The sequence below is a fragment of the Etheostoma cragini genome, chromosome 8 (assembly GCF_013103735.1).
Source record: "Etheostoma cragini isolate CJK2018 chromosome 8, CSU_Ecrag_1.0, whole genome shotgun sequence".
Taxonomy (NCBI): Eukaryota; Metazoa; Chordata; class Actinopteri; order Perciformes; family Percidae; genus Etheostoma; species Etheostoma cragini.
This window is the reverse complement of record NC_048414.1, coordinates 13,814,069-13,826,469: the sequence shown is the minus strand read 5'-3', so window position 1 is coordinate 13,826,469 and position 12,401 is coordinate 13,814,069. Positions and strand designations below refer to the sequence as shown.

General features: G+C 39.7%; 1 protein-coding gene across 21 annotated transcripts in view; it reads right to left on the bottom strand.

Annotated features, from left to right (window-relative positions):
* The window catches only part of LOC117948842 (pleckstrin homology domain-containing family A member 5-like), a 76,151-nt gene extending 65,108 nt beyond the window's left edge, over positions 1-11,043 (bottom strand). For 20 of the 21 annotated variants that reach the window (XM_034878712.1, XM_034878715.1, XM_034878713.1 and 17 more), the window contains exons 1-3: positions 10,863-11,043; positions 10,677-10,753; positions 9,430-9,487 (exon numbers count right to left, since the gene is read on the bottom strand). In XM_034878712.1, coding sequence (XP_034734603.1) covers positions 9,430-9,487; positions 10,677-10,753; positions 10,863-10,954 — 227 coding nt within the window. In that variant the 5' untranslated portion in view covers positions 10,955-11,043. Of the gene's footprint in view, positions 1-4,368; positions 4,388-9,429; positions 9,488-10,676; positions 10,754-10,862 lie in introns of those variants that run through there. The other variant, XM_034878730.1, reaches the window with a different exon arrangement.
* Positions 11,044-12,401: the final 1,358 nt, after the last annotated feature.

Here is a 12,401-nt window from a genome sequence, read left to right as displayed (position 1 = left end):
AATGGGCCGAGGCGAGCCGAGGCGGGCCGAGGCGAGCCGAGGCAAGCTGTTACCAGCAGTGGAAAAACGCCAAAAGAGTGTAATGGACCCAAATTAAAGGTATTTCATTAGCAAACATTACAAGGCTGAGGTTTGACTTCAACAAGCCCTTTAAAAGCAGTCAGTCAGGCTGGATGGGTATTTAGAACAATTGACATTAGGAAATCAGAAAAAAATACCAGTAAACTAGAGTCCCTCCCATGGCTTAAGATCATATGTTCACAAAAACTTTCTAACTTGTGCCTCCCCAACTTCAAATCCCTCTCTACTTCTCAACTTTATGAATGAAATATAAATGTAGGTGGACTGAATTGAAGGAAATGCAAAAGAAACTTAAGCAGCTGGCAAAGCAAAGCATTTACCTAAGAAATATAAAATGTAAAAAGTCTATCTGATTCATTCTCAAAGAACTGTAACAAGAGTGGCATACCAAGTTCTCAGATGTAGACCTACTAATATCAGGAATAATGGCAGACCAACAACTATGAAGGCAGCTGTCCCCAGATTCAACCTGGCACGACATCAGCAAAGGACGGCTCATTGCAGATTACTACAGGGATTACTCAAATTCAACAGCTCTATCAGCATTTAATCAAAGACACCACACTACTAAGAGGCTTTGAGACCAACGAATTAAGGTAGGCTGCATGTTCCCCTACTAAACCCAAAAGGTAGGCTTACATTCAGTCAACATCTTCCATACCATTGGGAATAACATATATTATCTAGTTACTGAGTCTTGATCGTTGCAGAGTTTGAGAGAAGGTGCTTATTGCTTGTGTGCAGTCCGACAGCCTAAAAATGACTAAAGAAAGTCTGTGAGATTTCTTTTAAATGCAGCAATCTTAGTTTCCTATACTAAATATGTGTTCTTATACCTAGGAATACAATGAACAACAGCTGAAGATAACTGGGTTTGATGTGGATACTCTCTTAATCAGCACCTGGGGCAATCACTGACATCAGAGGATCTCTTACACATATGTTCACACACACAGAGCATCCAAACTGCAAAACACATACACTTTTCTTTCGGTGCTAGCCAGATGGCAGAAACACCACAGAGACTGAACGGCGTGAGAGAAGTCTGAGCAGCTCAAAGCTTGCGTAGTTGACTGTCTCCCAGTCAGCACCGAGCCTCAGAACAGAGAGTTATGGAGCTAGAGACGGGGATGATGTACAGCAGATCCAGGTCCACTAGTTTCCCTCTTAAATCACACACACACACACACACACACACACGAGTTGTATGAGTGCAGAGCACTGACAGAGTTAGTGAGTCAGCAGCCACAGCCATCAGAGCCTCCCCCTGCCAAGGGGCCAAGTAAACACTCTAAGAGCTTTGCAGTTAGAATAAGGCACTGTCCCTGGTGTGTCTTGTGTTAATGTTAGCCATGTGTATGGGAATGAACACTTCTATTCAAACATACTGCTGCATAAGGGCTACACAATTATGGTTAAGCTCATCAAGATTATTTCATTCAATGCTGAAGACAAATTATTCTTCACACTTTTTACATTAAATCAGTGTATAGTAAAGGTAGAGGTAAAGATCGGCATGAAAAAAGGCGGAGTGATGGTTCATCGAGAATCCATTAAACTCAATCAGACAACCCTCAGAGTGCAATGTTTTTCTATGTCCCAAAGACAAAAAGTATAAAAGTCTTTTTAAGTTTGTTTATAGAAGTTTGCACGTAATCTTTGTGTGGATTTGGGCACTCAAATTCCCTCTAACTCACAAGCTACGCAGGCAACTAATTTGCTCATAGGTGCGGATAAGGTTGTCTGTCTTTGTGCTGGCAGAGCGGTGAGCTGTCCAGTGTGCACCCTTCCTCTCCAACAATGTGTGCTGCGATAGGTTGTAGCGACATCAAATCAAAGTAAAGAAAATTGGCTTTTCTTGTTTCCTTTATAATAAATTTCTTGAAATATTTCAAGGTGCTACCAGCCAGAAAACACACACTGAGAAAGACAGAACCTGAGACATCTTTGTCAAAGTGGACTGCTACTGATTTAATTGAAAGAAAATGCAAAAAGAAGAACATGCGTGAGTGTTGCCCCAGCAACCCTGCAGAGGATAAGGTTAATTAGGTTTGACCTTAGTTTCATCAGTGTGAGTTAACTGGTGACACAGTATAAAGCTTAAATGTTGTTGCTGCTGCTGTATAGGTTACTACAGTACAGTAAGCTCTAAAAAATGGTCAGCTTCTGCTTAATTACACAATAAAAAATATAAAGCATAGTCAGTTTCTGCTTATCCCAAAATGTCTTGCTATGGAATGCTTATGCTGACTTTAAAGTCGATATCTATGGCTGGCCCATTATATACAATTAAAATATTAAGATTATATTTTTGTGCATGTTTTTGGATGCATTTTGTATATTGCACAGAATTGTAAATACATTTCATGTGTGTTTTTTTTACATGAAACAACACAAGCACAATGTAGTATATAGATGGAGCCACAGCTGGACTTGGAAGAGTTTCAGAGAGAATATACCAGGCACACTGATTTACAATTGTAGTTTTACGCTGTTGATTAGGGCTATTCTTGAGGAGTCGTATAAGGGCTGGGGAATATATCTATGTTATAGCAATAATATCGCAATATGAGACTAGATATCGTCTTAGATTTGTGTTGAAGAAGTGCTGTTTATTCCTGGTTTTAGAGGCTGCTTTACAGTAAAGTGATGTACTTTTTAACTTACCAGACTGTTCTAGCGGTTTTATCATTTACCCTATACCCACTAAGTCTTTTAATCCTTTTTGGTGATTATTTATCACAAATCTTATTATGTACATAACATTTTGTCGAAGCACCAATAGTCAACCATACAATATTGTTGTAATATCGGCCTTGAGGTATTTGGTCAAGAATACCATATTTGATTTTCTCTATATCGCCTAGCCCTAAATTGTAATGTACAATTATACAGCTGTCAGCTAATCACAAGTATCCACAAGTAGCCAGAACGCTCACCGTGCACATATGTATTTTTAGCTCCAGCAGAAGAATTTTCATCTGTTTAATCTAACATGCTAACACCGCATATCTCATGAACATTCTCATATGCTGGGCATGCGCGTGCCGGGTTAACAGGAGGCAGCATGTATTGTTCGCCCTTGCTGGTAATTGCCTTGATAAGGTAAGTAGCTCATCCTCCGAGAACCAGACGTCTTGACCCAATTAGGCAGCATAACATTGGCGTCAGTATTGGTGTTACCGAAGGTCTCCGTTTAAGGCCATTGAGACAGCAACACAACCCCGGAGATTCCAAACCAAAACGGTTTAGGGACTCAACCTACAGCAGTGTGAATACGAGGTGTAAGCGTAGCAAAAGATATTCGTTTTTAAAAAACAAAAAGTAGCAATGTATATGTAGCCTCATTCCGTGTTTTTGATGATGGTGGTTGAGAGTGCTGTCTAACACGTTGGTCCAAAATCTCACATAGGTGTTCAACTGGGTAGAGATCTGGTGACAGTGAAGGACATAGCATATAACTCACAATGTTTTCATACTCAAAACCAAACCATTCAGTGACCCCCTTGGAAGGGGGCATTGACATCCTGGAAGAGATTACTCCCATCAGGATAAAAATGTTTTATCATAGGATAAAGGTGATCACTGGGAAAAATTGTTATATTGATTGGCAGTCACCCTTCCATCTAAGTTGACCCAAATCATATCAGCAAAATGTCCCCCAGCATAACAGAGTCACCAGATCCTCTTACTGTAGAGATCAGGCATTCAGGCCTGTACTGTTCTCTTGGTATGTCACACAAGCACCCGCCCACTTTTGCATCACCCAGCTCTCAAATGTGCATTCATCTTTATAATGAGAGGTTTACGCACAGCAACCCTATTATAATTTCCTTTTCTAGGTAATTGTCAACACACTGGTCTTGCTCCTACAGTCCGATCACGTACTGCTTTGACATTCCAATCCACCTGAGGAAGAGTTGTTCTTCTGTTTTTAAACAGCGTTATCTTGCATTTAATTGTATTCAAAGTCCAAACACTTGGCCACCTCTTTCACAATCTCACTACTGTGACTGGATTCTCAGTTACTTATAATCAGTTTTGTTATAAGGCTTTGCTCACAGATAGAAGCTTGGGTTATTCCCTGGAGAGAAAGGAGAGATAACTGTGTGTTATGGAGGTTCACACAGGGACTCCTGTCGTGTCTACCCTGAAAGATCAAGACCTCAACTCAAAAATCGTATTCCAAGTAAAGATAGAGCCGACACAAACCCACATAGACAGAAATGAAAATCAGTGTGAGCTGATTCTTCAGATTGTCCCATAGTATTGGGAATTTTTACTCACTTTAGTTGATGTCACTCATGAAAACAATAACAAATCCCCTATATTGAAGTCTAATCCATTTTTCAGATATCTGATAAGGTGCCTCATTTCACTGATGCCCTGAAGTGTCAGTGTCTGAAGTGTCTGTAACAGCAGAAATTAAAGAGAAGAAGCATGGCAAATATGAAAAGTGACACTTCTTGGACTACTAACTTTTCAAATGGAAGTAGTAAACTATCCATTTGGTATTGAAAGTGTAATGTATTTTGAATGGTAGGGTATTTTTAACTATGCTACAGTTGTTTTGGAGGAAAACAGTTTCAGTGTTCAAATTTATAACCTACAAGCATTCCCTAAAATGTTTCTTTAAAGTGGCTATTATCAATATTTTTTAGATAGATAGATGAAAATAGATAAAAGATTAAAAAAAAATTATGTGACAGAGGTCTCTTGTAGTGATGAATCAACAGAGAATTATCATCTGACTCTAAAATTCCCCTCAGCTCTAAGGAACATGTATGCATCTTTCAATTTTACTGTTTTGGTTCACTCTCAGCGCTCTCATGACATTGTTTTCAGCCACAGTGGACAGCTGTTTTAACATTTAAAAAAACTCATTGTATCCTACCTGCAACCAAGACAAAGTTAGCAAAGGGCTGGGGAACATAGTGGTGCATTTAGCAGCTAAAGAGACAGATTGCTATCCCAGGAGTTGGTGGAGAACAAAAACAGAGCTAAAAGAAAGTGATTTTTGGACTCACAAAACACATCATCGTCAAATGATTGCTGTTGCTCTGTATTTGCTGATTTTAGAGAAAACTAACAGCAACATCATTTAATCATCCTTTTTATCTGGGTTCAAAGTGTTGTTCCTCTTAAAGAAAAATATTTATGTGAACCATTATGCTATATTAGTCACAGGAAATAGTAATTATGACAAACAGATGCTCTAATAGGTTATCAATTAAAAAATCAATTAGTCATCCAAAAGAAGGAATTGATTATCCATCTTTAAGTGACAACCAAATATTGATCCACATAAGAGTAATTTGATACTCCTACATTTAAATATGCAGTCAGCCAGTGTGTGGACCTTCAAAGGACAAAATGAGCCAACAGCCCAACAAGGATGCAATGGAGATTTTTGTTATAATTGACCAAATTTCAATTGACATGCTTTCCTCTGTTCTGAGTGATCTGCAGCTGTAGAAAGCAACAGCCTAATGAAGTGCTGACTGCAGAGCAGACTAGTGTAATATTTTCATTTTAAGTTGCACTTTATACTGATGAGGACTCAGAAGCGTCAAGTTTGATCTAAAAGGACGCTGCAAAAATGTTAACACATGAAACATTAATAACTGGGAGCAATAAAGCCAGCCAGACTCTTGGTCTGAAGCACTGTGAGGGTCAGCCGTTTGAGCCTACTACTGTAATTATTATTTACTCATTAGCCTTCCAAACCAGTTGTCACCAACTGTATCTCATTCTGTAACCTACAGCAATTAGCCTTGACTTCAGCGGTTCCCCTTCTTTTCCAGGACAAGAAGAGAGAACGTAGAAAGGGTTCATTCATAAAAACATTATTGTTGCCAACACTCCCTGCATCCATGAGGCAACAAGTACAACCAATTTAGTAATTAGGGTCATCACTCTCCGACCAAAATATTACGCATTTTGCACCAACCAAACAGACTTTACCCCACTTATCTTAATAAAAAAATTTGAAAGGTTGTCACAAATCATGTCACTCCGTCTTCTTCACAATGAAGCCTAAGTTAAATTGTGGGATTATGTGCTACAGAGATAAAACTGAAAACACCAATCTGTCAGCTGGCATTGTCCCCTTAAAATGGTGTTTACATCACAAACTGAAACAAACTGAACAGATAATGCACTCTAGATAGCTGTGGAATTTACTAGTAGAGCCATACGAGGCAAGAGAAATTCTTGAAAATAAAATTTCCAATGGCTTAACTCATACAGTATACTTCACAGAGCCTATAAAGCATACTGTACAGTATTTCCATGTGTTTGACATCTTCTGCATCAGAGAGCCCAGCTGTGCATCTTTGCACAGAAGTGTAGTTCAATAAGAGATAAGTCTCCAGCTCTCAACACAAGGTACAAAGTTACAGACAGGTTAATCTAAATGAGAAAGTGATGATTATTCTGATGGTTTGCTTATTGTTTCAGCTCTTGGAAGACCAAAGCAGCAGGATGGCTAATATGATTGTGTGTGTTTGTGTGCGTGTGTGTGTTAGGAATGGGCATAGGTACCAGCATTAAACCTGAGGGTTTTAACTGTGGCATCAAATGGTAGACACATTTTTCACTTTAGAGCCTGACTTACAAAAACAAAACAGTCACAACACACTGACTGTAGTTGTACATGGCTTCTTGTGAAGGAAATAAACCGGCTAATAGTTTGCAGATATACACCTTCTCACTCTCAGTTAGTGAGTTAGCAGGTACTGGCCAGTTGACACATAGTTCCCCAAAATTAAAAAGCTGTATGGCATTGGGCCACCTGCAAACTACCCGGCAACTCAAAAGAGACTGCTCAGTCTGACGGGAGCAGTGTGCCATGTCTGATTCACTAAAACTACCATAAACAAAACAAAAAATGGAATAATCATAAAATAACCAAATCGTGTGATGGGCAATGTCTTTTGTCCACACCATCACACCAACAACCTGCACCATCAACAAATGCCAAAAGAGAACAGACTACGTCAGCACAATCTGCTTCTTGATTTTCAAACTGTGTTACCCGATGGTAACAGTCTGGCCACACACGCAGCCAGCATGTAAATGGGCCAGATGCTTTTACAGGCTCAAAACAGACCCAAATCATGGAGATTAATCAATGATCCAGTCATTATCTTTATAAGTCTGAAAACTTGTTGGACTTATTTATGTACAACAAATGCAAAAACCCCAAACTTGTATTGCCTAACAATCAAATGTTGATAACAAAATAATAATAACTTACAGTAAAACATAAGGAATAGACTTATTTAGCTGTCATCAGGCTAATGGCTTTGGACAGTTTTCAGAGGCTTTTATTGGCAACCTCACAGCAAAAGCCTCAAAATGTCCCAAGTACTGTACAAGACAGTTATCACATAAACTTGTCAACAAATAGTGATGTCAAAACAATGAGTCACGATTAAACCAACAGGCATGGTTTTAAATAGCCCAAATAGTTAAGTTAGACATCTACTGTATATCTTCATTACTAAAGACTGACAAATTGATCTTGTGCCTTAAATTGACCAGCTTATTGACATGAATACATTCAACAGTGACCACATAACTAAAATTATTTTTAACCTGTTAAAAGTTTTTAACCTGTTAAGTAAAACAACAATGAGGGGCCTCATGGGCCAGTCCCAGTAAGCAGCCAGGGAAAACGTGTCTCACTAAAACAAACAAGACAGACTATTGCAGCCTCGGTCACATGCAGGGTAACCATCTGCATTTCAGAGCAGTGTTGAACATCAATAAGATTCCTTTCGCTATTAGGATGACTAAGTCAGATTTTTAATGTACGGTATATAATCGCACAATATTACGTTAGCTTTAAATTTAAGAGTCAGCAGCTGAGCTAATACATAATAAATAGACAATATTATATCATCTATTATCTTCTTTCATGGTAAACATTCTACAGTCTACACTCTCTGAATTCTCAGGTAAACCTGTGTACACCTAGCCTGGTCCTACTAGACTCTCCTACATTTCATGTGTCCAGAGAGTCTGGCCACTCTCCATTGACAAGTGTTAACTTCCTTGAAGGCGGGTACTCCGTTGAAGTTTAAAACTATTGGATCTGCCCACAGCCACTCTGGATCTGCAATAAACTATCGCTGACGTTTGGTCATGACGTATGTCATGAGCATGTGCAACAAGGGGTGAGATTGACAAGGCTTATATTTAGCATTAGCATCGCTCTTTCGTTTTTAGCCGTTTGTACAGTATGCTAAATTTACCAGACAAAACAGGAATGAGGCACCAAAAGGACTACTAGTAATTTAAAAATGTGGTAGCATTGGTTCTGGAAGAGAAGGATAACTCTGCAGTTGGAAGGGGTGTGTTGCGATTCTGCCTTCTCACAGGAGCTTGTGGAGCTGAGTATTGCAATTTTGGTTTTATTTTCCATATCGTTACAGCCCTAATAGTATCTATAACTGCTGTATGAGTGTATTATTTCATTCTGACAAACAAAATAACAAAATGTTTCCATGGATTTCAAACATTCTGAGAACAGATGATGAATCACTGCTGACTGAATGACGACGCTTGTGATCTCTTTTCATCAGTCGCATGCATTAGGCAACCATGAAGGAAGGAGAGGAAAATGTAAAATATACTGTAGTTCAGGGACTTTGTAACATAGCCTAAATCATGTAAATCCCAGTCATCAAAAAGAGAGGTGTTTTAAAAAGAGTGTTTTAGGGGACATGGAGGATATAACACAGTTCCTCCTGCCCATATAGCACCAACAAATACCGTATGTTGGCATGTAACTCAGAAATACTTTCCAGCATCTACTTAACACAAGTGTCATTTTAAATTGTGAGCAAACCATATAAACCCAAAGAATGAGAACTGTTTTTTGACAGATTATTAACAGAAGTCAGAAAACAAGAACACATTACACTTTGGCTCAACTCTCACAGTAGGCTCAGTTCTGAGCAGGGTAAGTCTGAATAAATAAAAGAAGCTCACAAGACAGCAACCGCACTTGCCCATGTCTGTCTAGTATTTGCACAATGTTCCCATGCAATCATTAACTTTTTGCGATAGGCTTCTACAGTACAGAAATGGGGAGTAAAGGTACCATATTTACAACCGTGCAATATTTACTTCTAATACACAGCATGTTTTCAGTAGTAGCGCAGCATTTGGATGACTTTTCATTAATTTGAAGTGATAAAACTGGTGATCAATAACATGCTACAATCATGACGATATGCATAGAGGAAGTGTTTTGAATTGATGTGATCTGGTCAGACACTGTGTGCAGGTTCTGGGGTTAAGATGAGTGTGTGTCGTGTAAAGGGAGGGAGTTAAACTCACTTGATAAAGCACCGTGCACCCTCAAAAGTATATCCTTCTTCCCATCCAGTGGGTAGGTCTGTGAAGGAGCAAGAAGTGGACAAAAACATGTGAGCACAAACTGGCGGAACCAAGCGATGTTGTGTGTATCAAATTAACTAAAGCTATGGCCTCCTAGCTGTCAATTCACACGCTGAGCTGCAACTATTAGATGATTAAACCATTTTGAAAATAGTAAAGAAAAAAGCTCAATGTGATGTCTTCACATTGCTTGTTTTGTGTGACCAGAAGCTCAAAATCCAAAGATATTCAATTTACCATCACGTAACACAAATAAAAGCAGAAAATCCTCAAAATGCCAACTAAGTAATGTTATTTTGCTTGAAAAATTACTTGTTTTCAGATTAATTTTCTTGCAATGACTAATCAACTAATTGTTTCAGCTCCTACTTTGGGATAACAGACATTCTGATTGCCATTTTTCACCATGTTTGATATTTTATAGACTAAAATGGTAAACTGAAGAAATATTCGTGAGTTGCAGCCTTGCAGCCCTACTGAGATGCAGCAGCCCATCAATAACATTAGTATTAGTGGAAAAGCTCTGCAGAGACTTGGAGTTGGAAGGGGAGGCTGAGTACGTTGTGAGTCCCTCGCAAGGTAAAGTCACCAGTATGATGCATTGCAAGGAGCTTTGCTACATGAAACACACTGCGTTTAAGATTGGCCAAGAGCTATTTGAAGTCGTGGTGGTAAAGGAAGCTATTTTAGTAGATTTTCAGCTAACATTACTAATCTATCTATCTAGCGTTAGCTCCTGTTGCTGCTGTAGTCTATCAAACTGGCTCCGTCTCTGTTAACTCTTCAAGGCTAACGTTACATATCGGACAGGTTATATGGTCAACAGAAGCCGTTAGTTTATCCAAAATAAAATACAATGCTTCCGAAATGAATTTACATGCTGTTGGTCGTTGGTAAAACTCGTCGTAGACGAGTCAACTTGACTGACAACCCTGAAAAGAGAGGCTGAGGCTCACGAGGAAGTGGCAAGAGCAGGGCAGAGGTGGGCACGAGAGGGCTCACTTTTCACAGCACCAGCGCCGAAAACCCACTCGTGCATTAAGACACACAGCATGGATGTCCCAGTCTCTCTCTCTCTCTCTCCCAGAGTGGGAAGTATCGGTTTGGGGATGTGGTCACCAACAACACGGCTTACATAGACATTAAACATAACAGAGAAACTTGACAGCCGTTAAGTGACACCTTACCTGGAGTTTTTCTGTGCCCGGTTATTACCGCCTCGCCACTTACTGGATGCAGCCAGGTTGTACTCTTGGCTTCTTCGCTGTAGAGAGAGGGGGAAAGCGTTTATTGATAACGTTACACAGTGACTTTGACCGGATCAGAAACGGACAGAAATTACTTAAGCCGTTTTTCTTTGAAAGGATAGTTACTTAATGAAGAAGACGCGTCCATCCCGAGTAACCCCATAACTCCAGGAAGAAGGGAGACAAGAAATCCACTCGGGTTGTAGATCCGCCGCCATGTCTGGCAATACTGCGTGACAATCGCGCGGCTCCGCTCTCGCAGGCAGCGCGTACACGGAAACCTTGGCAACGGCGGAGATGAGGGCAGGAGCCCAGGGGGTTGGGCAGACAGGTATGCCTACATTTAGGAGATTATTTAATTGACAGACATGTTAAATAGGTAGCCTACAGTGACAAAAAAAATAAATTGCAATTGGAATTCCGCAGTTTGATTGTGGCTGCGTTATTGTTGTCTATTGTGCGTGGATGTAGGCCTTTATTGTTTTTACTGGCTTTGTTATTGTTGCCTTTTGCATGGCTTTGTATGGATGCACATTGCAATTGTATTGTCAAACAAAGACACCTCTCGTAGTTTGAACAACGATGGGGGCAGGGTGGGATTAACCTGCCAGGGAGCCCCAGGGCAAAATTGATCTGCATGTGTGTCCAATGCCTTTTTCAAAGCAGACTATTTGCCTTGCTATAGTATAGACAAGCACATATGTTACTATTAATATTATCAATGGTTAATGTTAGTATTGTTTACAGTGAGCCAGTATGTGCATAGTCTGGCTCAATGGATGTACATTGCTGGGATAAAGCCTGACAGATGTCCTTCCCCTTCCGCTATCTCCTCTGTAGAGAGGTGATATCCCCCCCCCCCCCCCTTTCCGGTGGACCGCATGGGACCTTAACTCATAAAAATATGAATGGTAATGAATGGGTAAAGACAAATTCTTTTATAAAGCTAAGCTAGCTAGCTAGGGAGCAAGTTGAGCATCAAGCTAAGTGACGTAAATTGCGTGAGACGAGAGATGTAGTTTACTGAGCACACAAAACTAAGTGGTCATATGACAAACAGACTTTCTTTGGTTGAAAATTAATCTTTTAAATTGACAACATTCATATTTGTAATTCATGGATCAATTGAAACAGGAAAAATAAATTTCCTCTCACCGGCCTGAAACCAAAGAAGTTACATTTACTTTAACCGTCAGTAATTGTATAATTGACACCAGTGCCTCCTATTGTGACGTGTCAAAATGTCTTCTGTGAAAAAGGCCTATTAACCCCCCATGTTTTGCTCATGTTTTTGTAAGCATCCCAAAAAAATTACACATTTAAAAAAAAAAAAAAACTATTATTATTATTTAATCAAATGAATCAAATCAGAATTAACTATTTCAATGAGGTCGATAGCGGGAAACACATCCATTCACACCATACAAAGACAAGTCATACACCACCACTGTGCCTGGCCTGTTTGTTGCCTGCTGTGTTGCATTCATAGACTGTTTTTTTATTAACGGTCTATGCTTGCATTGGGTCTGTGGTTGCACTTGTCACATGTAAAGTCAGAGCTATTGAGGCCTTAGTTGGTGATAATGGTGGGATATGGACCTATCCGCCAATTGCCTTGTCATCCAAGCAGCTGATGCTGCTCCTAGTAAGATGTCAACAAAACTG